The sequence below is a fragment of the Labeo rohita genome, chromosome 24 (genome assembly GCF_022985175.1).
Source record: "Labeo rohita strain BAU-BD-2019 chromosome 24, IGBB_LRoh.1.0, whole genome shotgun sequence".
NCBI lineage: Eukaryota > Metazoa > Chordata > Actinopteri > Cypriniformes > Cyprinidae > Labeo > Labeo rohita.
The window spans coordinates 4,640,126-4,668,078 of record NC_066892.1 but is presented as its reverse complement, the minus strand read 5'-3'; the positions used below and the strand labels follow the sequence as shown (position 1 = coordinate 4,668,078).

The following is a 27,953-nucleotide window of genomic DNA, read 5'->3' as shown; positions in this document are numbered from 1 at the left end:
TAATCCGATTTATCATTGTGGTTTTTCAGAGTCTGGAGAATGTTCAGTACCACAGATAAGATAAGATAAGATAATCAAGCCCAGATTGTACTCGACGGGCGCTTTGTACAACATTTGGGAACACACGGTGGATTCTAGACCAGAAAGCAGGGAAATTGTACCTGGAGCCAATCCAAAACCAGTAAATCCAGTTCACACTGAACAATATGGGAATGTTTGAACACGTTTCACATGTCCTATTGAGCACAACGGCTCTACAGCTGCGGGTATCGGTGCTAGGTTTCTTATAACACTGAATTAAACTGAGAAAGCTACTTAAAGCTTGCATTTCTCCTGTTCTCCTATTATATCCACAAAACTTTTGAAGTTACACATTTTAGCTGGTGAAACGGTTGATAAAGGACTGTCTGATCTGAGTCTGACAAGAATGGAAAACTTTTACATTTTGTCTGAGACTAATCCAATTTTTTGTTAGGTTTGGACTTGTAATTCTTTAAAAAATTATACTAAATGTCAGTCTTAACTTTGATGCAACTCTTTCTGCAAACACTCACACACTGTGCATTTTCTGAGTCAGTATTTGACAGTACCGGTCGGGTCAGATCTCACGGGCCTTGTTTAGGCCCAGGATCATGTTTCAGTTTAATGCCCATACATGTACACAGAAATTAGAGTATTGCTTTTCACTTGTTGCAACGATTTAATTGCACTTTCATGGAAAGCCTGTACTACTAATGAAAAGTAAAGTAAAAAAAGTACAATTTTGGCCTGTGTTAAATGCATACATGTAAATAAATTCAAATATAATTTAAGAATACAAATGATAATTATTTAAAACTTAGATATTCTTTATATATATATATATATATTTACACACACACACATATATATATACATACACACACACGTTTGTTTTTGTGAATTGTGGGGACTTTCCATAGACCTCTATAGTTTTTATACTGACAAAACGATATTGTCTATCCCCTAACCCAACCCTAACCCTAAACCTACCCCTCACAGAAAACATGTTTGCATCGTTACACTTTCAGATAAACATCATTTACTGTTTTTAATCATTTTTTAACATTGTCAAAAATTTCAGGTTTTACTATCCTTGTGGGGACATTTGGTCCCCACAATGTAGCAAAAACAAGTACACACACACACATTTGTTTTTGTGAATTGTGGGGACTTTCCATATACCTCTATAGTTTTTATACTGACTAAATGATATTGTCTATCCCCTAACCCTAAACCTACCCCTCACAGAAAACATGTTTGCATCGTTACACTTTCAGATAAACATCATTTACTGTTTTTAATCATTTTTTAACATTGTCAAAAATTTCAGGTTTTACTATCCTTGTGGGGACGTTTGGTCCCCACAATGTAGCAAAAACAAGTACACACACACACACGTTTGTTTTTGTGAATTGTGGGGACTTTCCATATACCTCTATAGTTTTTATACTGACTAAATGATATTGTCTATCCCCTAACCCTAAACCTACCCCTCACAGAAAACATGTTTGCATCGTTACACTTTCAGATAAACATTATTTACTATTTTGAATCATTTTTTTTACATTGTGGGTCCCCGCAATGTCAAAAATTTCACGTTTTACTATCCTTGGTCCCCACAATGTAGCAAAAACAAGTACACACACACACACACACACACACACACATATATATATATATAAATAAAATTATATATATTTTTTATTATATATATAATAAAAATTACACACACATATATATATATATATGCAATTTTTATTATTATTATTATTAAAAAATGCAAATATAAAAATATGTTGCTAAAATAATTCTTAAATTTGTAGGACTAGAGGGAAAAAACAGCTATAGAAAAAAAAAGTAATACTTTTAAATATCGTTAAATTATAATTTAATATAAAAATGATAACTTCAGTTTGAACTGATTGAGATTTGTAAATAAATCGGCAATGAGTCACATCATTACATTGTTTTCCAGCAAAACTGTTTAAGAATTGTTTAAAATAAACTTTTACAAAATTAAAATGTTGCTAGAATAATTCTGTTATCAGTGAGACCAGAGGGGAGAAAAAGTTAAATAAATAAATAAATAAATAAGCAAGTAAATAATAATAGCTTCAGTGAAACCGGGCGGGGAAAAAAGTATAAACAAGTAAATAAATAAATAAATAACAATTGTTACAAAATTAAAATGTTCCAGAAATAAATCTTAAAATCAGTGAAACCAGACAAAAAAGTAAAGAAATTAATAAATAAATTAATAATAATTATTATAATTATAACAACAATAATAAAAGTTGTTACAAAATAAAAATGTTGCAAAAATAATCCTCAGTGAAACCAGACGAAAAATGTAAAAAAGTATAAATAACTTAATTAATTAATTAATTAATTAATTAATAAATAATCTCATATCATTAAGACCAGAGGGAAGAAAAGTCAGTAAGTAAATAAATAAATACACTACCGTTCAAAAGTTTGGGGTCAGTACATTTTTATTGTTTCTTTTTTATTTTTATTTTTATTTTTTAAGAAATTAATACTTTTATTCACCAAGGATGTATTAAGTTAATAATTAAAAGTTTATTAAAAGTTAATAATAAATAATTTACATTGTTATAAAATATTTATATTTTGAATAAACACTGTACTTTTTAAACTTGTTATTCATGAAAGAATCCTGAAAAAAAAAAAATCACAGGTTCCAAAAAATATTTGGCAGCACAACTGTTGATATTATCCAACATTGATCATTCTAATAATAAATCCGCATATTAGAATGATTTCTGAAGGATCATGTGACACTTAAGACTGGAGTAACAGCTGATAAAAATTCAGCTTTTCATCACAGGAATAAATTCTATTTTAAAGTATGTTAAAATAAAAAACATTATTTTATATTGTAAAAACATTTTGCAATATTACTGTTTTTTTCTATATTTTTAATCAAATAAATGCAGCCTTGATGAGCATAAGAGACTTCTTTAAAGACTATTACAAGTCTTACTGACCTCAAACTTTTGAACGGTAGTGTAAATAAAATGCTAAAATAAATCTTAATGCATCAGTGAAACCAGACGAAAAAAAAAATAAAATAAACATAAATTTATAACAACAACAACACTAACAATTGTTCAAAATAAAAAGGAAAAAACAGCTATAGAAAAAAAACAGTAACACTTTAATAAGGTTCATCATTATTTAACATTAGTTAACTTTAACATTAACAAGAATGATCAATACTTCTACAGCATTTATTAATCGTAATATTAATTGTAACATTTACTAATGCATTATTAAAAATCACAAGTGTTTGTTAACATTAGCAATGTTAACTAACATGAACTAACAATGAACAACTGAATTTTTATGAGCTAACATTAACAAAGATGAATAAATACTGTAATAAATGTATTGTTCATTGTTCCTTCCTGTTAGTTAATACATTAACTAATGTTAACAAATGACATCTTATTGTAAAGTGTTACCAAAACCAGGTGTAGAAATCCTTTTCAATCATAAATACAAACAAGCAAGGCTGAACTAAAATGTTACAACTTTAAGTAGAAAGATATTTCCTTAAAATAGTATTTTCCTGTAAAGCATACTTCAACAATCTTTAAAAATCATTGTTACAGTATACATACATTGAGGTAACATATACCACAGGATATCCGCCTGTCGTAAATCATATTAAAAAGCTATATTTAATATAACGGCATGACGGTTTAATAATCATTTCTGGTTTTCATAGCTTTGAGCGGTTGTGCCGTTCTATTTTTAGCGAAACGCTGGCAAAATCTCCAAACAGAAACCCGAAATGCTAAAAATGGAATTCATAATCTGTTGCTATTTTTATCATCCGCACGTGTGCGTGTTTGTTTGTGTATCTATGTAAGAAAAGGCAGAAAAAAGAAGGGCGAGAGGAAGAGAGAGAGCGAGAGCGAGAGAGCTCTGCTGTACATCAGTGAATGTTTATTCCCTTTAAGCACTTATGAGGGTCTGATATGTACTGTATAAGCACACACACACACGGGCCCTTTCTGCGCCTCACCTTCTCTTTCTGACCTTCCTTTGTTTACGCGCATTGCCGGGATACTCCCTTTGATTCGGCGGCGCGCACACACACGTGACGCCCTCCACCAGTGAGTGCTCTGCAGTGCTGCGCTATAAATAGCTCCTGCTTGCCCCGGCTGCGCTGTTCCTTTACATAAGCGCTGGCGGAGGGAGGAGGGGGACAGACAGCCCAACCACAATCTCCATGCAGCCGGGCCTGCAGAACGCCACACACAACTGGGATCTCTCTCGCTCGCTCTCGGACTGCTGCTTTCACCGTTTCTGTACAAGCGTCCTCTATCACAACAGCACGGCCCCGGTCTTACCGACCCACTTCTGTGCGAACGCGTTTTTACGTGACATTGACGTGTAATCTGTTTTCTTTGAGGCTTAAAATAGACACGCAATAGAACAAAAACCAACACAGAGAGATGTCACAAAAATCACGCGATCGGGTAATGATCTCACAGGTCAAAGTGCAGACAAGATGCATTGAGATAAAACAGCTCGATCCTTAAAATAACAATGCATAGAAGTATTGTAGTAGTGTGCAAAAAACTACAATAAAGTTTTGTTGAGTTACAAAATTTATTTTACAAACAACAAAATCCTTTGTTCAAAAAAATAGTTATATTAAACTATATATAACAAACAACAAAATAAAAATAAATTAATTAATTTAAAAAATAATTAATTTAAGAAAAAAATGCAAATCTTAAATGCATAAATAAATAAATATAAATATTAATTAAAATAAATCTAAATAAATTTCAAATATAATATAAATATAATATAAAAAGAGAATAAATAAATCAATGTTACAAAATAAAAATGTTGAAAAATAATCCTCATATCAGTGAGTCCAGACGGTAAAAAGATAAAAATGAAAATGCTGCTAAAATAAATCTTAATAACAGTGAAACCAGATAGTAAAAGTTAAAAATAATAATAATAACAATTATAATAAAATAATAATAACAGTTACAAAATAAGAATGTTGCAAAAATAACAAAATGTTATTAAACATTAAAATATTGCAAAAATAAAAAGTATAAATAAATAAACATGTTTAAAAAATAAAAATGTTGCTAAATGTGTTTTTTTTTTTTTCAAATGAAACAATTTTGCTAAAATAAATCATCACTTAATATCAGTGAAACCAGATGAAAAAGTAAAAAAAATCTAAATTAATTTCAAATATAATAACATAATGTAACAAAATAATGTATAATATATTTTAAATATAAAATTCATAAATATTAAATATTATTTAAGAATGCAACTGTATGCAATTAGACTTACTGCAACATTGACTCAACCTTTAGTTTTACTACTAACTTAAGTTTTAAAAATTATAAACAAATCAGTAATTAATAATTTTCACTGTTTTAAAGCAAAAGCATGCTTAGGAATTCATAACTGTCACAGTAACAAATACTCACATATTTAGATATAACATTGCTTTTTTGTTAAAAAAAGAAAAGAAATTGAAAAATTTGTACAGCTTTAGTGTTTAAGTTTTAAAAATGTGTTGTAAAAATATTACTTTTATAAATATTATTATTACTATATAAATAAACATTATTAAATATAATCATTCAGTTCACTTAGTGAAATAGTGTGGAAATCATGCCTTTATTATTTTTTAAATAAATTTCACTGTTTTGTTCTATGGCTATTTGGTTAAAAAATATATTAAAATCACCCTTTAGGTAATTTTAGAGGAAATACAAATATACAGATGTGTCCCTTGACCACAAAACCATTCATAAGGGTCTTTTTTTTTTCAAAAAAGCTGAATAACTGAAAGCTGCTGAATAAATAAGCTTTCCATCGATGTATGGTTTGTTAGGATATGACCATATTTGGCCAAGATACAACTATTTAAAAATCTGGAATCTGAGGGTGCAAAATAAATAAATAATAAAATATAAATATTGAGAAAATTGCCCTTAAAGTTGTCCAAATTAAGTTCTTAGTAATGCATTACTAGTTTAAGTTACGTTTTAATACATTTACTGTAGGAAATTTAGTAGAAAATATCTTCATGGAACATGATCTTTACTTAATATCCTAATGATTTTAAGTATAAAAGAAAATAATTTATAATTTATAATAATTTAAAATAATCGATCATTTTGACCCATACAATGCATTTTTGCCTATTGCTACAAATATACCCGTGGTTTTGTGGTCCAGGGTCACATATAATAAATAATAAATATGTATAGCACTGTCAAAAGTCTAAATAATACTGAGATATCATTACCGGATTACTGGTGTTTGCTAAAGCCAGCATATCTATTATTATTGCTAATGCTTAGGGTTAGTGCTTTGAGCACACCTTTAACCCCAAGTATTAAACTTTAGTCCATAACTCGTCCTGCAACATTTGTGCTGTATGAATGACACCACCAATTACGTGGTTTGTTTAGGAGAGGTGTGCTATTACTTCTCCAGGCAATTTAATTAACACCTGGGCAGACAACAAACAGACACAGAAATCTTATAAACTTACAATGAAGGGCAGACACCAGAAATACCTAGAAATCATAAACTTGAGGGTGGCTAGTTTCAATGCAGGTCAGCAAGCAACCAATCTGAACAGTCAAGCAGGTAGCAACCGCATAGCAACACTATAAACTACTCAAAACACATTAACTGTGCAACCACAATTTAGAGGGAAAAAATGTAATTTAAAAGCAAATTTAAAAATATTTAAAGTTCGCTGTGCTTGTTTGTAGGACTGAACAATTTGGCCAAAATGTTGTGTTTAATTTCTCATTATCATTATTATAAATGATAATTTAACATTTATCATTAGTAGTATAGGAAGAGAGTTAGTGCATGTTACTTCCCCAAAAACACATTAAACCGACTCAAACTCAGAACAGATGCACTGACAGTTCGTGTGGAGCAGTATTTCCCACAAGTAAATCATAACCTTTAACCCTTCTAAGCCATATCGCAATTTCGGTTTTATTTCTGTTAACTGTGCAGCCCTGCCCTAGAGCGCAAGTTCAAACACCACTTCAACATTTACTTTCAAAACTATAATTTTCAAAACAAACAACCACCAATTGGATGCAATTAGATTTATCTGAAAACTTAAAGACCGTCCACGCCAGGATCGACCTGGATCACAGCGAACACATCTGAGCAGACGCTGATTTGAAGTTGTATAACGGAGGAATTCTCAGTATTGTAAAAGTCAAAGAACAAGCCTGTATTGAGAGCAGCTGGGTGTCTGTATGATCCTCGGAGTATCTCCGGGCCTTTTCTGACTGAGAGACAACAGTCGCCATTATGTGTCAGGCACTGCACTAGCTGGTGATGCTATCTGTGTCCTACAAAGCGGCTGACCAACTCCCATGACCTGACCACCCTCCTCACGCTTTCATACCTGACACACGGCCACTGTTATACAGGAGAAACGCCAGCGCCGGCCTAAAAATGCCACCAGTGGACATAAAATTTTTTTTTGTGCATCTACCACCTCCAGATGCAAAGAAACAGCTATATACATATATATGTGACCCTGACCACAAAACTTAAGTAGCATGGCTATATTTGTAGCGACAGCCAAAAATACACTGTATTTTCTTTTTTTTATGCCAAAAATCCTAAGGGTATTAAGTAATGATCAGATAGGGCTATGCGATATGGGCAAAAAAAAAAAAAAGATCACAATGTTTTTTTTTTTCATATCACTCGATAACGATAATCATCATGATAAATGTCAAATTTTTATTCCTTTTATGTTTAAAGGCAGATTTTTGCTACAATGTAAAAGTTGTAAAAACCAGATGGTTAAATATGGCTTTAAAATATTCTTTAAGGTCTTTGTTTTTTGAAATCTTCACACTTTTCCAGTCATTTTTCCTTAAATAAAATAAATAATTCTTATAATTTCTTAGTTTTGCTTGTCTTAATGAGTTATATTGTTTCAAATCAGGAAACCGGTTTGTGTTACCTGATAATATTAATAATAATAAAACATTTTTGTCTCTTAGAAATACACATTTGATAGTAGCTTGAGTTAGGATGCAGATGTAGATTTATGTTTATTATCAAAATCAGTAATACCTGTAAAATTGCAGAAACCCTTATTTTTATAGGGTTTTTTTATTAACAATTGCTCTTCCATAGTTTCAGCCATAGATCATGTTAAAAACAGGTAAAACCACAAATATAGCACCTTAATACCATGGTAAAAATGTAATATGGTTCCTAGGTATCTGTATGAAAAACAGTAGCCTAAATACACTTAGTATAAATACATAAACGCTATAGCTTAATCACAAAAAATACTGTAATTATATCCCACTACTCCTTCTTCAATACATTTAATACATGTTTATAATATAATAAAATTTGACACAAATACACCCACATTTCTGACACAAGCCTTGCCACCGTTTGAACTTTGGTCCGAACGGATTAACGGTCTGAGTGGCGCGCTTTGACTAGCGCTCTTTAGTTCCGCCTTTGCCGCGTAAATTTATCGCTCAGCCCTATGATCATGTTCCATGAAAAGATTGTAAATGTCCAACTGTAAATATATGTTAAACTTCATTTTTGATTAGTAATATGCATAGCTAAGAACTTTATTTGGACTTTAAAGGCGATTTGCTCAATATTTAGATTTTTTTGCACCCTCAGATTCCAGATTTTTTTCTATCTCTGCCAAATATTGTCCCAAAAAAACACGCATCAACGGAACGCTTATTTATTCAGCTTTTAGATTATGTATACATCTCAGTTTGAAAACAACTGACCCTTATGACTGGTTTTGTGGTCCAGCGTCACATATACATGTCATGTTTTTAGTGGGTTGCCTAAATGTTGTAAGGAAGTCCTGAATAAACAGGTTGGTTTCGGGTTCATCCGAGCCTGATGAGGCATGTTCCTTCGAGGGATGTGCAAAACGACATATTTTCAAAACAGACTAGTTGCTCGGTCGCCTGAACTGGTTTCAGGTTTACCTGACCCCGATTTACAGACGCAACTTTTCTGAGAAGGTTTTACAGTGCACGCCATCAGACATCCAATGCACAGTGACTTCAAACAAACTGGTCTAACCTATTAATCAACTAGTCTGTTGTTTAAAAACAGTGTTTGAGGTCAGTACTTTTTTTTAGAATGCATTAAATGCACCGGAAGTCTTTTATAATGTTAAACAATTTCTATTTTAAATAAATGCTTCTGAAAATTCCGAAAGAAATAATGTATCACAGTTTCCACAAAAATATTAAGCAGCACAACTGTTTTTAACATAATAAATGTTTCTGGAGCAGCAAATCAGCATATCAGAATGATCATGTGACATTGAAGACTGGAGTAATGATGCTAAAAATTCAGCTTTGCAAGAAAAGAATAAATAACATCTTAAAATATATCAAAATAGAAACCAGCTATTTTGAATTGTAATAATATTTCACAATATTACTGATTTTACTGTATTTTTAATCAAATAAATGCAGCCTTGATAAGCGTAAGAGAATATTTACAGGCCCATGCAGGTCAGCTATGTTTCCTGAACATATTCCTTTTAGATTCACACTATTACCACCGCACCGCTAGACTGTTCAAAACATCATAAAACTAATTAAAATGACTACCACCATACAAATAAACAGAACCACATCGTCATAACATTATTTGTCTAAATCTTGACTAAAAGACATTTTGCGGTAGTTGCAACTTTTACAAAACCTGATACAAAAGTCGCCACCATAATATAGACACCAGGTAAAGTTAATCGTACGATTAAACTCATACTTACTAATGCGCACAGTCGATTAGCTGATATTCGTTGGAGCGTTCGTAACACGCCTTTACGCCTTCATCATCCCAGAGCTTCTTCGCATGATCGAAAAACTCCTGTGGAGAAAACAAAACAATTTTTCACAAATGCAGAACATCTGCATGCCAATATTATTGAATTTCAATAGCGTCAGCAATCATTTTTAGAACTAAAATGTATTTCTTGAACTGATACCACTACATACTTGCAGCTACATTCATAAAATGTGTTTTGGTTAAAAGCCTTTTGGCTGTTCTGGAAATAGACTGACTGATCACACCGGCCCGCCGCTGCTCCGAGCACATCTCATCATGCAAGCATTCAAATGCTAGTTTCTTTTCCTACTTGTTCGCAACTTTACATAATGTACTGAAATATGAATTGTTCTAGCTTTATTAGCTGTTACAGGCATGTACTTTTCAGAATTTATGAACACATGCTATTAGAACAAACATATATATATTTTAGAAAATAACAGTTTTAGAAATACGGTACAAAACTGTCTCTGGTGGTACAAGCGCTAAAAGGTACATCTTGGTACCTTGTTTACCACTAAATCCTAAATATCCAAGACGTGGATGAACCTAGAGAACAAATGTGGAGAAATTTAGCATTACATCACTTGTTAACCAACGGATCCACTGCAGTGAGTGAATGGGTGCCGTCAGAATGAGAGTCCAAACAGCTGATAAAAACATCACAATAATCCACAAGCAATCCACACGACTTCAGACCATAAATTAATGTCTTAAAACGAAAAGTTGCACGTTTGTAAAACATAAAACATTTGGACTCTCATTCTGACGGCACCCATTCACTGCAGAGGATCTATTGGTGAGCAAGTGAGCAATGTAAAACATCTTGGATGGCCTGAGGGTGAATACAGCAAATTTCCAGCAAATGAAATTTATTTTAAGACAAACCAATAAAACATGTTAGAAGTCAATATTGCATCTATCACCTGTTGAACCCTGGAGCAAATTAATCTCTAAACAAGAACTGAACTTTCCGGACTTTCCAGTATTTATAATCCAACCGTGCAAACATTCTGAAATTGATGCATTCATGAGTGAGAAAAGATCTGCCATTAATTAATTAAAGAGAAGAGATCTGTGGTCTAAAACTGTCTAATTACAGATCTCCATTTCAGTGGAAACCACATTGTCTGAATAACGACGGTCTGAAAACACCGAGCCAACGTTTGTGCAACCAAGTCAAGACATCTGCCATATCACCATCCAGCTTTTCTGAAAAGGCGTCAAATGTGCTAGAATACCACAACAAAATAATAATAACACAGAAGCACTGACCCCAAAACTCAAGCACGACGAAACATAAGCTAAGCTAACAGAGAGAACTTCTACAGTTTATAATCAGTGTCAGTTTCACTTTGAATCAGCCAGATTAGACGAAATTCTACATAGTTTGCTGAAAATTCCCCAGAAGAACCCAATTCCAAAGTTTGATACCTTGAAACAACCAATGCTGAAAAAACAACATCGACCATTTTTCCATGACTTCGGTGTCTTCTAATGACTGGCACAAATATCAGGTTCAGTAAAGCTAGGCCAACCTGTGGCTAAAGCACAGCTACTTTAAGGAACATAAAATCACAAAAACACTTCACTCACTGACAAAAGGCTATATTTGTATGTCTGTCCTGAATTGCACTCAGTCAACTGACAACTAAAGTAATTGATGCAAATGCATTTAATGTGAAAACCTCCTCTGTCCCGTGGATTAGTCAAGGTCTTCTGGATTAGTCAATCTGGAAATTAAATTCTACACATGAACCCAAAATATCCCTCACAAACCTGTAATTTAACATAACCTATTGTGCGAGCAAACCACAGATGTGACAACAATGCATGACAAAGTACAAACGGACCATAAGCCATGATAGCAACATGCTAGCCATATTACAATGTGCATACTTTCAAGACAAAAATACAATATTTTACTACTATTTAATATAATTATATTTCAACTACTGACAAAAATGTACAAATCTATAATTTTGAGAGCTTTATCCCACAGTGATGACAAAATTAAGGCCTTGTTTTTATTTTTATAATAAATTAGAATATTTATTACACAACAAATCAATCAGCGTCTGCCTTCCCACAAAGTAACTTTCCTCAGTAACATATTCAAACTTTCAGCTCGTAACAGGAACTTCAACCTCAAGTATGTGATTTAAAAAAAGACGTGAACAATTGTATTTTCATAAATCAAAAGAACCATAACAAAACCTCTCGACAAACGGTTCAGAAACCTCCGAACATTCAAATGTCATTTAAAGCATCCTGGGTAAATTATGAAAATAAGGCCGCTTACCTGTGTATAATCAAAGTCAGAGAGCGGCGCTATGCTTTTGATATAGTCGATCCTAAACTGGTCCTCCGGATTAGCGAGTGGGACGGGTGGTATTAAAGTGCTCATTGCAGACACTATGGTCTGGAAAGAAAAACCAAAGAGTTATGAGATGCAAGACTGAGATTAGATGTAGAAAACAAGTTTTAGAAACTAAACCTGAAACGTACCACGATGGCATCCTTCACATTTTTGCGAATGTCTTGGATTTTCTGTTTCTTCTCCCTGTAAAATATGTAAATTTGGTCAATTTGACTGAATTTCACATCTCCAACTACTGTTTCTAAGAACAGTTCTTGAAGATAAATAAAATTATCATTAAGTTATTTTTTCCCCCTCTGTGCAACACAAAATGAGACATTTCAGAGAATCTTCATTCAGCTCTTTTCCATACAGTGAAATCTCAAAGTGAGCTTTTAAAATGACAAAAACACTATAAATGTATATATATTTTATATGTGACCCGTTTGCAGAAACAGCCAACAATACATTGCATGGGTCCAAATATAAATGTTTTTATCTTTTATGACAAAAATCATTCGGATAACGATTAAAATAAATGTACCAAAACGTAATTTTTTAACAGTCAAATGCTGGACAACTTTAAAGTCGAATTTCTCAACATTTCGATTTTTTGGCATCAAATACTGTCCTATCCTAACAAACCATACATCAATGGAATTAGATGATGTATAAATTGCCCCTTATGACTGGTTTTGTGGTCCAGGCTCACATATAATCTATATATTCGAAGCCTCACCAAAGCCAAAGGCCTTTGTTTCTACTGTATCGTAACCAAACTTGACATTGAGAATGAAATTTGAGAACGGAAAGGCTTTAAGTAACTAACGATTTGAATTTCAGCCTCTTCCTGGCACAAAGCTATCATATGACTTGAGAAGGCTTGAAAAATATAAGGCACAAGTCAACTTTTATGAAAGTAGTTTAGAGCTGGCCACACAGTTGCACACAATTTCTAATTATGATATGCTGTTGTGATTATTATTAGGATGCAAAACGTTAAAGTTCAACGCACAGAGGCCTGAGGAACATTTGCTGTATGATCCTGTGATTTTAGTCACTTTTCATTCTTGCTTTAGAGCATATAACAGTGATGTTGCAGTGAGGCACTAGCTGATAGCATGTAGTGCTACATCAGTATCTGCTTCAGCATGTATGAGGGTTTCCTTCGCCATGCCGAGGCCCAGCACTCACATAACGCCCTTCCATGCACATACATGACATCAGTACAGTAAACAGGTACTCACTCCGCATTAAACCCGTTGACGTGAAGAATTCTCATCTGCTTCACGATAGTGCTTTTCCCCGACTCCCCAGCACCTAGGAAAGCAAAGAGAGCCGTGTGAATACACGCAAAGTCTCTGAGACACTTCAGATATCACGGTGTGTGTGCTTCATATGTACAATCCGACATGCCAGATTGAGCTGTCAAACACGGTGCGTTTGAAAACACAGCCTCGTACGGCTCTCGTATGTCGGATAGAACGCCTCAAGTCTCGTCTTACCCAACAACAACAGTCGATGTGTCGCTTTATAAGCCTGTCTCTCTTTTTGCAACTGTTTCTCTATTTTCTTGTTGGCCTCTCGCTGTGCTTTCTCGTCGATGCGCTGGTCTTCGGTTTTACTGCTCCCCAAACACCCCATCTTACTCCCTCGAAGCCAATCTGCGCGCTGCCCTTATAAATGATCAATCCAATTCCGATTCCAAAGAGAGAAAATGATCCACAATAGCCAGAAAGAAAAAAAAGGTCGCCGGGAAGGGTTTTGTTTCTCCTCCCTGCTACAACGTCTCAAGCAGCCCGGGCGTCATTCAGGCGACGGGATTGATGAAATTGATCACATATCGATCGGTAAGGTGGGATATGAACTTGCATCTGGATCCGGGGGTCTCTGTGAGCCCCTGCCAGGCGCTCTTCCCTTCTCTTCTGTTCTCTCGCCCTCTCTGTATTTTTCTATGTGATATTCTCTGCCTGTATCTCTGCTGTAGTCTGTAACTCAGCACTGCCTCTGTCTGTCACACCTGGTAATGGCCGCTAAGAACCAGGAAAACTGTTACAAAGTATCGCTGACTGGTGAAACTGTAACGAACGAGATCGTAAATCGAACGTTTCAACGTAACAGCGTGAGTAAAGAATGATACAATGTAGCGACTGTGACACTGTAGCAGCCGAACGGCTGGGTCTCAGAGTCTGTCAGGTTTTAGAGCGCAACAAAAACATCTTAAACCGGTCTAAGCTGGTTTTGCAGGTCTCAAATGGTTTAGGGTCTCTCAGCCTGACAGGCCAACCTGACTGGGAGCTGCTTTCTGTTATGTTTCAGACTATTTTAGCACACGGGAAATGCAATTATGATGTCTGGCTACAACCACAACTTTCTCACTTGCACTAACCACAAATACATCCTTAAATATTATTTTTGAGTTATTATACAACTCCTTTTAATCCAGTGGCAGACCTGAAAAGGAGTGCTTTTTTGTTGTTATGTAGTTTTACTACATAAAAACAATAGTCATTATTTAAAACCTGGTTGATTATTTTCCCTGCTCGTACAAAAATGAAGTATTTCATCAAGTCCTCATATATCTATAACACACTGCTTGTGACTTCTTTAAAAATTGTAGTTCTGTTATTTTATACTTAAGAACACATATGACTTTCACTTCTCATAAAACGTCTATAAAAAGCTTTTAAATTCATGTGAACTGACGGATGTTTCTTTAAACTGTTAAGCAACTGTGGGAATATTGCAAATACATTTAAACATGGATTAAAATTCTGAAGAAAAATACAGAAGCATCTTTCCAAGCACATCAACTCCTGCACGAAGTTATGCAAGGTCAAAATATATAAGAAAATGTCTCCTAGTGGCTCAACTGAGTATAACAATATGAAAAACAGAAATATTAGTAGTTTAAGGATTTCAAATGACTTTAAGATTTAGAAATGTAATGTTACATACATGCATAATATAAAAAATGTATGCAAAAACACTTAACATCTCTCAAAATTTAAGTTGTGCTCAGCTTTGAAAATCTGAATTAGTATCTGAATTATATTTTTCAAACAATAAAGCAAAACGATTTATACCAGACAGCATTATTACTTATCTAAGCCCTACCTTAGCATTTAAAAAAGGTTATATGGATATATGTTAAACTGCTGCAATTAATACAACATATCAATGTTGAAGATATCTACAAATTCAAGTTTTTGTTAAAAACCCACATGTATGTTTCTGGCCAAAAGCTGAAATCTTTCAAAACAACAGAGGATATTGCATAATGCTATCATTACAATTAGCTAGCCATATGCAGTTAGGGCCACGCTAGAGCCAAAGTACACGTTCAGTAAATGATAAAACCTATTTACAGGGTGACAAAGTTCAGTTTACAGACCACACACACTTCACATTGCAATGCTACAGAAATGAACAATACCAACTTGTGTGGAAGCATGACAAGCTCTTTCCCATATGGTACAAGCATAAACTATTCAACACTTATACAAGGAGCTAAACACCCCTTTTGGCTATTTACGGTTGAGGCATCCATTGCAACAGACGAAACATTTTAATGCTGTATTTTAATATAGGTCATCTAAAATAGGCTATTTTTGTGCTTTCAGTAAATATAAGCTACTAGTCATGTTATTTAATAATAGCCCGTGGGCAAAAATACCTGTTAGCTCTATTTAAAGGAAATGATATTCACTTTAACACTGTGTTATCTACCACTTGATATGCCACATATTTAAGTACTTACAGTACAACTTGTACAAAGACATTCCCAAGGATGTGTCATTCTTGGGACCTAAAAATAACTGTACCATAAAGCTTCAAGATAACTCAGCAAGATCCTCCATTAAAGTTAATTTATAAGCCACATCTTGGATGACTTCTCTCTCTTTATAATTCTATTATCAATTTCTTAAAACTGACAACATCTGCAGCCAAGGTTGTTTAATTGGCCTTTATGTAATTTCAATTTCACAACGCTGATGTAAAACCAGACTTTCTTAGATTAATACAGCTACAGCGCTGTTATAGAAAGATACGAAAGTGTAAAGTTCTGAGATGTCGTTTTTGGCCAACTATGCCAGAGTTCATCTGAGCCATGTGCCAGTAAACCATGCAAATGTGCTTTCTCTCTTTATAAATAGCTCCATTGCTGGACTCTAATTTTGGTAGGCCAGATTTAAAGAACAGTTCACCCAAAAATGTACCTATGGATCCTCTGCAGTGAATGGGTGCTGTCAGAATGAGAGTCCAAACAGCTGATGAAAACATTACAAGTCCATTAATTAACATCTTGTGAAAAGCAGCATGTTTGTAAGCAAAAAATCCATTTTGGTGTTTGGTATTGTGATGCTTTTTGGACTCTCATTCTGACGGCACCCATTCACGTTGCTGAGCAAGTTTGTAATGCTAAATTTCTCAGAATCTGTTCTGATGAATGGCCTAAGAGTCATTTTTCAGCAAATTCAAAGCTGAATTTGTGTAAACCATTCTTTTAACAAGGCCTACGTCCTTTATATCAAGTGCCTTTTGATATAGGACCATATAACCGTAAAGCTCCAGTGTGGATTACAAAGTCAGCCAGTTCATCGTGTTATCAGTAGCAATAAATGAATGAAATCAATTGCCATTAAGTCTAATACCTTTAGTCTTAATGACTCATGTCTTTGGAAACATGTTACCGGACAAATGGTTTCAGTATATAATCAGCCCAGACATCACTTAGCAACATACCAAACTTTACAGTCCAGTACTAAAGATGTATCTGGAAAGCTAATCTTTAGATAAAAGAAAATGTTTTTAAACCATTTAAAACAACTGTGTAGAGTCAGACACTATTCTGTATGTTTAGTGTGTTGTTTAAAATCAAACATGCATGTGTATAGTTCAGCAGCTTGTCTAGCTGGTTTCCAGCATTAAACGAACTATCAGGATATTTGCGTGAGTTCTCAGTGTCTCAGAGGTCAAAGCAATAGATTCTTTTACTATGACTTAGTATCTTATCAAAGCATCATGCCCTGGCTGAAAAACTATATGAGCTCAGTTTTATTTTCTGATATCTTTACTTACATCATCACCTGATCCATTAATTGTCTATGGGAAGAAGATAATATATTTTTTAATGTTTATTACTTTTAGTTTATTTTAGACTTAAGGGCACAAGACTGTAAATGTATGACATGTAAACACATAAACTAAACTAGATAAAATAATGCATGCTTAAATACTTTTTTTAGCCTGAACATATAGATGCATTATTAAATAAGTATTTTAAATGCATATAACAATGCATGATGTCTTTATATTTTGTAGGCAAATGCCAAATCCACTTCCTAATAATAATAATAAACTATTAATAACGCACACTGTTTTTATTTTTACACGTTCAATATTTCTACTCAAATTTCATTGTTATGAAACATCTCACGTATTCATAATTGGCATAATTCATAACGTTTTTAATTGTTGTAGTCTAATAATTATTTCGATATGTGTCAGAAGCATGAATAAAACAAGCATATAAAAATAACCTGATTGATCTATTAATGAAGCGTTATGAGTGTACTGGGAATGTACTTGTATTCATCTTTCAAGTATATGCTAGCGTACAATTTTAGCACGGCTGTATGACGTCAATGCCGACACATTTTCAAAACAGGACAATAATAATACGAAGAAAGCCAACGTACAGTAAGTTACGGCAGCATCACCCACCTAAGAGCAGCAGCCGATGAGTCTGTTTATATTCCCGTTTGAGTTCCTTCAAGGCCCTGTCAATGTTCTTACTGACTTTCTTGGCCTCCTTCTCGGCCTCCTTCTCCTCGACCACCACCAGTTTGTCCCAGTTCTTGTGTTTCTGGGCGCTGCTGGGAGTCTGGAGCAGCTGGAGCCTCCTCTTTCCTCCACCTCCACCTCCTCCTCCTCCGTTCTGGATGAGCGCTCTGTCCGCGTCGCCACGGCGGAGCTCCCCGGCCGGGATCTTGCCGGCGTCCCCGGCGCGTAAAGGGGAGGTGGATGATGTCTTGCCGCTGTTTCCCCCAGAGTCCTCGTCGTGCTGCCTGGAGCCCCGGACGCACGAAGGCATCATCATCATCCCGGGATCCGGAGGCTGGTGGTCTGACTCCGAGTTGGCGTTGGAAATGGATCCACTGAGGTCCCCAAACAAGCGGGGACGCAGACTGTAACACAGCCCCATGATGTGGCCAGGCGCTCACGGCTGATATTTGATCATAAATACACAACAAACGCTCTATTCCCAGTGATTTAGCGCATCATCACATGAGCTGACAGCACACGGTGCATTTTCCAGCCACGCGTAATCCCAAAATGATGCTCTTGTATTTACAAAATGTCATTTTGTGTTTTCTTACAGTCCAACCTACGCGCAATAGTCGGTGGATCACCTGACATCTGCCTGTGCTGACAGTGCAGGTCCACCTTACCGTAAAGAAACCAAAAGCCCAACCACACAAAACCGGTGGACACATATGGGGTCATCTAGGTGCGTTTTTGCTCACGTATTGGGGGATTTGGGCTTTTAAATTCCCGTTGAGGCTTCTGGATGGATCGCAGTCTAGACTATTTGAGCGTGGAGACTGCTTTATACTCCCGAGACCCTACAAACTCACTAATTAGACTTTTAATGAGCACACCTGATGTATTCCGAGTACGGAACAGCGTAACAACAAAAGTGAATCACTTACAATGTGGTTATAATAAATGATACGTTTGATTGTCTAATAAAAAAATGAAACCAAAAGCATTACGCATTAGTGTAAAAATGATTTTTGAAGTGCGTTTTACAAGAAAGCACTCGCTCAGTCGTTCTACTTCAAAATTTCACGTTTAATTCAATGTTACACTGTATTTCTATGTAACTTCTATATTCTCACAGAAAAAAAAATGATGCATTAACAATTTTCACTCAGAAACTGCAAGCCAATTTCAAAAATAATGACAAAGGCAACAAACGCATTTAAACATTATTTTTTAAGTAAAAAGACTAAAATAGTATTTTATTGTAAAACGTACTTTAATAATAATAATAATAATAATACTTTGAAAAATATTTTTCACAGTGTAAAAATTAAGATTTACCTACAATAGTTACACTTGTACACTTAAAATGTGTTTTAATAAACACTTGTAAAGTATGATACATCTTTATATGCTTTTTAAAAAAAAAAAAAAAAAAAAAAAAACACTTGTGTGTCTAAAAATACTGGTTTTATTAAAAGATGTTGGGGCCCTCTATAGGTCAAATTAAATACATCTCAGTCTGTGACTAACAATTTTCTGTATGAATAATGTGTTTGGTTATAAAACTTTCAGGTAAGGCAGTTATAGATCTGTACCTGTTATTATATTAATATTTCAGAGCAATTACGAATAACCCAAGATTGAGGAGAATGTGAACTTTAATGGGTAAATGCACATACATCAACAAATATTTGAAACACGATACAGGTAATACATTTTATTTGCTTTATTTTGTTCATCAAGGCACTTCCATATGACTCCAAACTGAATTTTATTGTCATTTTCATGCATCTCGTATAAAACGTCTAATGAAACTATGTCAGTATATCTGTGATCTGCGAGTAGAATTTGTGAACGGTGTCATCTTTTCTTCTTTTGTGAATTTTTTAGCACTTTCACACCGATCCTCAGGAAAATCAACAAACTGCAAAGACAAAGAACAAAGCATAATTAAACTACCAAAACAATGCATTCTGGACCACAAAACCAGTTTTGAGTAGCATGGGTATATTTGTAGCAATAGCCAAAAATACACTGTATGGGTCAAAATTATTAGGATATTAGGTAAAGATCATGTTCCATGAAGATATCTTGTAAATTTCCTACCGTAAATATATCTAAAACTTAACTTTTTATTAGTAATATGCATTGCTAAGAACTTCATTTGGACAGCTTTAAAGGCGATTTTCGCAATATTTTGATTTTTTTCACGCTCAGATTCCAGATTTTCAAATAGTTCTATCTCAAATAATGTCATATCCTAACAATCAATGGAAAACTTATTTATTTGGCCTTCAGGATGATGTATAAGTCTTATTCAAAAAAATTGACCCTTAAGACTGGTTTTGTGTTCCAGGGTTACATATGTATGTCTGTTTGTGAACATTTTGGATATCTAGGAAGACTTTTTGAGCAAATAAATTCATATATAATATATAAATGACCAGTAGCCAAAATAAAATATTCCTGCCTCGCTCCTGCCATGAGTCCAGCTGGCATAATCTTCCATGAACTCAAAAATCTCACTCCCATTAGAGCAGTTAGTAATCCAGAGGTGCCTACAAATATAAAAATAAATTCCATTCATGTCATTATTCATTTTCATAAATTACAACTTAAACAGAAACAGTGACTTACCCAGTGAAACCCAGATATCTTTGTCATTCTTTGACATCTGATAAGCACCAACAAATGCTGCAACACCAAATATCAGCCCAGCAACCAGAGAGATAAAACTACCTGCAGCAGGAAGCGGGAACATGACACATCTGACCATATTAGGAAGTTCCGGTATAGTTCAGGTAAAGGTGCTCTTACAAAAGTGCATTGCACTATTTAAAGTTAATTCTGCCGGTTGTTTAAGAGAAAAAATTAGTTGTACGCTCGGCTATATCTACAGGATTAAAACTGCTATATATAGCAATAATTTGAATGCATATTAAAATATTTAAAACGTGTTTTTACATGTACTAGCCACTCCAAAACTAAACCAGAATACTAAACAGTCGTTTGTTGCATGCATCTTACCTGCTTTAACATAACCGAAAATCCCTCCTATCGTTATTAGAGCTGCATAACCATAACCAAGCCAATCCACAGCCATATCTGCAAGTTCAACTCTCAAATAAAAGAAAAAGACGTGTTGATTGCTAGAAAAAAAAGCTAAAGCATTTCCACGTTTGTAACTTCCTGAAACACTGCAGTAGCGATTTTCAAAATAAAAGTGCACATGCGCAGATGACAATGCGTGTATTTTTCAGATTTATAGACAAATAAATACAAAAAGAGCATTTTTTTTTCCTTTCATTTATAACTGGTAGGCAGAATGCTCATGGTAAACAACCAGTTTAGACATCAATATGACAGGAAATGCAAATAACAACAACACCGCCAATGATTTCAATAAAATTCTTTATTGCACTTTTTGTTTTTTCTTCTTTTTTGCTTGTTTGGTGGAGCTGCTTTCTTCTAGAATCACCTCTTCTCCCGGTAGCCTCACTCTTTTACCTTTGGCTGGTTTCGGTGGCTCCGCAACAGCTGCTTTAAGAACAGACACATATTAATAGGATAAACTATTTTAAGTCATAACATGTAAATATGGTTACTGCTCTAATTTAAACCACAATGCACTCTTAATTTTTTTTTTGTTGATACTATTCAAAAATACAAAATAGTTATTATTTACTCACCCTCAAATTGTTCCAAACCTGTAAATGTTTCTTTCCTCTGTTGAACACAAAAGATAATGTTTTGAAGAATGTTGGTAACCAGATAGCTGGAGGTAGCCATTGACTTCCATAGAATGGTAAAAATACTATGGAAGTCAATGGCTACCAGCAACTCTTTGGTTACCAGCATTCTTCAAAATATCTTCTTTTGGATTGAATGGATGAAGGAAACATAGGTTTCTAACAAACTGAGGGTGAGTAAATGATGACTTTTCAATGCATTTTCAGTTTTGGGTGAACTATCACTTTAAGGCTATATTTCGAAGGTCTATAGTCTGTTTAAAGATCACACAGAAGTCACTTTCAAACTAAGCAGCTTCCAACAAATTTTGCAAAATCTTATCAAAATTCCCACTAGAATGGATTCCTACTGAAACAACTGGATTTTGCCTGTGAAAATTAGCTGAAACTCTGGTAAATGTAACCACACCTTTAGAAGTTTCAGGCTGGGCAGATTGTTCAGTAATCGTCTCTTTCACTTGACCAGGTTTCCAAATGGAAAGACAGGTGAGTCTGGCAGTGGTGTTCACCTGACCAAGCAGGGAAGGAGTCTTGAGGTTCTGTATGAGAAAAGAGTGAGTATATAAAATACTGAACAATCAAAGCCCATCTCAAAGCAAAAAAAAAAAACACACACTTTTGTCTGTTATATTTACTAGCAAGGAAGACACCAATACCTCAAGATTGAGTTTCCACAACTTAATGAATCCATCGTTTGATGCCGTAACAAGGACACAAATGTCATCCTTCATGAAGCTCTCAATGGCTTTTACTCTGGGAGGAAAAAAAAAAAAAAAACTATAGATGAATACAACAATAACAAATAAAAGCTAGGAATGATTTTGATGAAGGCACAGTCCTAGAAACTGCAGATTCATTTGGATTAAGATGCAGCCTTAATAAAAGGTAAAAAGTTGCGGTCACACCTGTTCTCATGTGCTTTGAATTCGCAGACGCACTTCTGTGAGGTCACGTCATAGATGCGCACATTCTCATCGTCTCCTCCCACAGCCAGGAGTGTGTTCTTGAAGAGACATGGAGAAAACAGACTGGAATAAGACTTTTTTGCAGTAAAATCAACTGATCATGCTACATTTGACAAACCAGGGAAGCAAAATTTTAAATTCTATCATGAAAGTTAGTCTTTTTCTGTGTTTAAGTGATTTAATCGGGTCCCCAGCGCATCTAGCAAACCAGAAAAGAACAACCCCGTCAATTTTTTCGGGTACGCTTTTTCTGCAAGCATGTGAAAAAGTACAGCGCGTCAGATTTCGCTCTCCCGGTGATGTGGTAAAGGGATCTTATTGTAGTATTACCACCCCTTTAAAGGAGAAGTCCACTTCCAGAACAAAACTTTACAGATTATTTACTCACCCCCTTGTCATCCAAGATCCAAGTTCATATCTTTCTTTCTTCAGTCAATAAGAAAGTATGTTTCTTGAGGAAAACATCTCAGGTATTTTCTTCATGTAGTGGACTTCAATGGTGCCCCGAAGTTTGAACTTCCACAATGTAGTTTAAATGCAGCTTCAAAGGACTATAATCAAACCCAGCCAAGGAAGAAGAGTCTTATCTAGCAAAACGATTGGTCATTTTTGAAACAAACTGACGATTTATATACTTTTTAACATTAAATGCTTGCCTTGTCTCGTCTCTGCAAAGCGCATGCGCAGTCTGTGTAACCCGGGTCAGTACAGTTAGGGTATTTCGAAAAACTCCCGTCTCATTTTCTTCTTCAACGTCAAAAATGTCCTACATCGCTGTTTTACCATTTTTTTGTAAAGGGCATTTGATCGTCTTTGTATGTTCACTTTGTAAATACTGGGTCGGTACTTTTGCAGCGATGCAAGACCATTTCAGACCTACACAAGACGAGCATTTGAGGTTAAAAAGTATATATATTGTCAATTTGTTTAGAAAAATCACAGATCGTTTTGCTAGATAAGACCCTTCTTCCTTGGCTGGGATTGGTTATAGTCATTTGAAGCTGCATTTAAACTGCATTTTGGAAGTTCCAACTTGGGGACACCATTGAAGTCCATTATATGGAGATAATTCCTGATTTTTCTTCCTCAAGAAACAATTTCTTATCGACTGAAGAAAGAAAGACACAAACATCTTGGAGGGCAAGGGGGTGAGTAAATTATCTGTAAATTTTTGTTCTAGAAGTGAACTTTTCCTTTAATCTGCACATTTCCACCCACAGCGCTGTCATTTTGATTTTGCATGTGAAAACATTGTACCAGCTCTAACAACATGGTGAAAGTTCGAGTAAAGCATGCTAACTGTTCTGTCTTTGGCTTGAGCACAGAACACTATTTAGAGTCCCAGCCTCAGAGGAAATGAGAGCAGTGAATTTATTGATTTATTTACTATATATTACGCTGCTGCCACACAGATCGAATATAAACATGCAATTTCTTCACCAGCTGTTTACCTTCACAGACGTAACTGACTGCATTTTTAACACAAACTTGTGTGTATTTGACAGTTTAAGCGCAATAACACTTGAAAGGAAATTTAGTTTAGTATTCACATGTCATGTGACAGCCACTTTCGGTGTGCGTGCTTCGGATGTGTGCGCTCAGAAAACATTATATCAGATGTTTAAACTAATATGGTTTAAAACGCATAATTTCAGCACAACAGACTATGATAATCAAAACCAAACAGATGTTGGCATATCTCAAGTACAAGCTGCAAAGGCACAGCTCCATTCTGGAAAAGCGGCAGGGAGCATGAAAAACAGCATGTTTCTGCTTCTACTTAAAACAGGCATTTTCTAAATGATATAATTAACGATCTGTGGGGTACTTTGAGGTGAAACCTCTGGGGACACCTGAGACTTATATTACATCTTGTAAAAAGAGGTATAATTGGTCTCCTTTAATTGCAAGCTACGCTAGAACTGACTTAATAGACATAAATGTCAGATCGCCTGTTCTTTTGCAACACTGATAAGACTGTTCACCTTTAGAAACTTCACACATGAAATCCTTTTAGTGAAAGCAATGGTTCCAATAACTGTGGCAGACTGCAGAATGTAAATGTCCACTTGATCATTCACAACCACTGCATACTGATCTCCATCTGGTGACCACAACACGATCTCTGCATCTGCAAAACATTATTACACACTGCTCATCTTATATGCAAACATACAAACATATGAAGAGTTCAGATGCAAAACCAGCTAAAAGCCATCTTGGTCAAAAATGAGAATGATACTGAGTGAATGCTCCTGACACATATTATACGTCCATCAAATACTTTTACCTCAAACTCGCTAAATTCCAGCCTCAGCCCAATCAGAAGTACCAGTATTTACATAGAAACCTATATACGTCAGATGGATTTAGAGGCTTTTGCATCTGAACTCTTCATATGTTTTTTTTATTATTTGATTAAACTGAGAAGTTTAACTTTCTCAATATATTATAATAATTCTATCCACCTTTTTCCTTCACGTAAGAGTGGGTAAATTTGTAAACTTTGATCAAATGTGATAGTAAATTTTGTCATTTGTAAATTTGTTGTGGCTGGCTTCTGGTCTCATCTGCGTCCAGCTATTTTTAACTGTACAAAACTGCTGTTTTTGCTGCTTGTTATTGCAAATTGGTGTGTTTTATAATATTATTTTAATGCATTATCTTAATTATAAACACACTGGTTTGTAATGCAAACAGTTTTACCATTTCCTACACGCTGTTATTCTTCTCGTTACTTCCATATAACGGATAATAAACCAGAAGTCTCACACATAAACTTACTTCAGCGTTAAAGAAAGAGGTGGATAAAAAAAAAATAATTTAGAAAGGTGGAAAAACAATGAAACCACAGAAAAGTATAATGTATTGTAATCTCACTTACTCTGTTTGATATTCTTGATGAAAGCTGAACGTCCTTCAATAAGATTCCACGTTCTGTAAAAAGATCAAATTTGTTATTCAAACTATTGTTTTAGACAACGCAAACAAAGCCAAGCACACTGATATTTATTACTAATTAAAACAAGCGAATTAAAACAGCTGAACAATCTGACCAGGAGTTTTGATATTCATATTAACAAAAACATATGTGTACTTGCCGCAAAGTCTTGTCTGTTCCAACAGAGAGTGCGAGTTTTCCAGAAGGATGTACGGACAGTGAAGTAACATGACCTCTTAACAAATAAAAAAAACAAATATCATTTTTATAAACGTCTCACCATGGCTGTCTTTATCACCAATATACAGTAATATTGTAAAATATTATTACAATTTAAAACAACCATTTTGTATCTGAATATATTTTAACATGGAATTTATTTCTGTGGTCAAAGCTGAAATTTTAGCATCATTACTCCAGTCTTCAGTGTCAAATGATCCTTCAGAAATCATTCTGATATCCTGCTCAAGAAGCACTTCATATTTTTGTGAAACCCATAATATATTTTTAAGGATTCTTTGATGTATAAACATAAATTGTAACACTATAAATGTATTTACTTTCACTTTTCATCAATTTAATACATCATTACTAAATAAAAGTACTAATTTCTTTCAAAACCTTTTGGATTGTAGCATTTTGACAATAGTATTTTGTGCATATTTCAGAGCACTTACTTATGAGCCTTGATGGATTTTAAACATTCCCATTTTTGGGTGCTCCACACACAGATGAGCCCATCTTGTCCTCCGCTGAGTAAATGGGACGTGCCGTAAAACTCCAGACACGAGACAGTACCTGCCGATAAGGTGAGCTTATAATTGATATGCTTGTAATCATTAAAGCCAGACTCTCTTTAGGTCCAATTAGATATAAAATAATGCAAAACGTCCTCACCATCATGGTGCAACAAAGCCCCATGTTCAGTTTTCTTGCTCATGTCATACAGCTGAATGGTTTCATCGTTGCTTCCAGTGGCGATGAACTGATCACTGGATGAAACTGCAGTCAGTGATGCTGTGTGTGCATGATGGGTAAAGTTGGGCTCAACTGTCCACTCCTAAAATAGACATGAAAAACTTTAGAATTAAGATTATGTTTTAAATAAAGTCTAAAATATCATTAGAGTAAGTTCTTATAACAACAACAGGCCTGTTTGTAAATTTACGACTGTTCATATATACACCAATATAAAAAATATAATGCAAATACACCCTTCTGAAACAAATCAACAGACAAAACTACATTTAATACTCACTATTAAAACAAATGAAGATTCCATCTATTAACATAATGAAAGTTATACAAAATGATAGTTACCTTGTCACCCGGACACACTCGATATCCAAATACTATCTGCTCATAACAACCAGCGACCAACTCAACATGATCCCCCATGACTACAAAACACGTGTTCTTACAGCTACACACAGCCTTTAAGAGCCAGATGACGTAATGTCCCTCATTAATATGCAATTACGTTATTAAACCTGTTATACGTATATATTATTTAAAAAAATACAGCCTTTTAAACGTAAACTACTTTTTTCATGCCCACAGCAACGTGTAGGGAGACATGTGTGATCACTTCTTTAACGCCCACCGGAAATGCGATACTTCATAATAAGAGTGCCTATCAAAATAAAAGTCAATAAGCATGTTGTTCAAAAGTTGGGGGAAATTAATACAAAAAATAAATAATTGAAAAACAAGAAAAAGGTTTGTACCTGATTCTTCAGCACAGTTGAGACCTCGTTGCATTTGACTTTTCATTTGTTTTCCACCATATGGTTAAACATAAATTGTATGACTAACAAAAAAAAAAAAAACTAACTAAACAAAAAATTCAAATTTATAAATTAGGTACACAACCAGTCAAAAGTCTTTTCTGCTCACCAAGCCTGCATTTATTTGATTTAAAGTACAGCAAAAACAGTATAATTTAAAAAAGTAACTGCTTTCTATTTGAAAATATTTAAAAATGTAATTTATTCTTGTGATTTCAAAGCTGAATTTTTAGCATCATTACATCATTAGTCACATGATCCTTCAGAAATCATTCTAATATTCTGATTTGCTGTTAAAAACATTTATTTTTATCATGCTGTTAAAAACAGCCAAGTAGAATTGGTTCAGAAAATGGAAATCTTTTACCATAACATTATAAATGTCTTTATCATCACTTTCTTGTCAATTTAAAGTATCCTTGCTAATATATATATATAATTTAATAATTTATATATAATTTTAAA

The 27,953-nt window shown here is 34.4% G+C and overlaps 3 protein-coding genes across 4 annotated transcripts in view; all 3 read right to left on the bottom strand.

Moving 5' to 3' along the window:
• The window catches only part of gnal2 (guanine nucleotide binding protein (G protein), alpha activating activity polypeptide, olfactory type 2), a 29,297-nt gene extending 10,540 nt beyond the window's left edge, over positions 1-18,757 (bottom strand). Inside the window, 5 exon segments of the mRNA XM_051098142.1 lie at positions 9,860-9,957; positions 12,218-12,337; positions 12,424-12,478; positions 13,522-13,594; positions 18,002-18,757. Coding sequence (XP_050954099.1) covers positions 9,860-9,957; positions 12,218-12,337; positions 12,424-12,478; positions 13,522-13,594; positions 18,002-18,482 — 827 coding nt within the window. The 5' untranslated portion in view covers positions 18,483-18,757.
• A 929-nt stretch (positions 18,758-19,686) lies between these two features.
• Positions 19,687-21,263, bottom strand: tmem14cb (transmembrane protein 14Cb). Its single transcript, XM_051098148.1, has 4 exons — positions 21,074-21,263; positions 20,684-20,785; positions 20,517-20,604; positions 19,687-19,970 (listed from the first exon to the last, which is right to left on the bottom strand). Exons 1-4 carry the CDS (start codon positions 21,147-21,149, stop codon positions 19,907-19,909), a joined length of 330 nt encoding a protein of 109 aa, XP_050954105.1. The 5' UTR covers positions 21,150-21,263; the 3' UTR covers positions 19,687-19,906.
• A 177-nt stretch (positions 21,264-21,440) lies between these two features.
• On the bottom strand, positions 21,441-27,578 carry pak1ip1 (PAK1 interacting protein 1). 2 transcript variants are annotated; one of them, XM_051098145.1, is made up of 10 exons: positions 27,022-27,578; positions 26,599-26,761; positions 26,379-26,499; positions 25,862-25,936; positions 25,645-25,697; positions 24,746-24,891; positions 22,701-22,798; positions 22,452-22,548; positions 22,205-22,334; positions 21,441-21,586 (listed from the first exon to the last, which is right to left on the bottom strand). In XM_051098145.1, the coding sequence occupies exons 1-10, from the start codon at positions 27,097-27,099 to the stop codon at positions 21,459-21,461; spliced, it is 1,089 nt and encodes a 362-aa protein (XP_050954102.1). In that variant the 5' UTR covers positions 27,100-27,578; the 3' UTR covers positions 21,441-21,458. The 2 variants fall into 2 exon arrangements, with proteins under 2 accessions (XP_050954102.1, XP_050954103.1); XM_051098146.1 differs by having other exon boundaries at positions 21,441-21,583; positions 27,022-27,573.
• Positions 27,579-27,953: the final 375 nt, after the last annotated feature.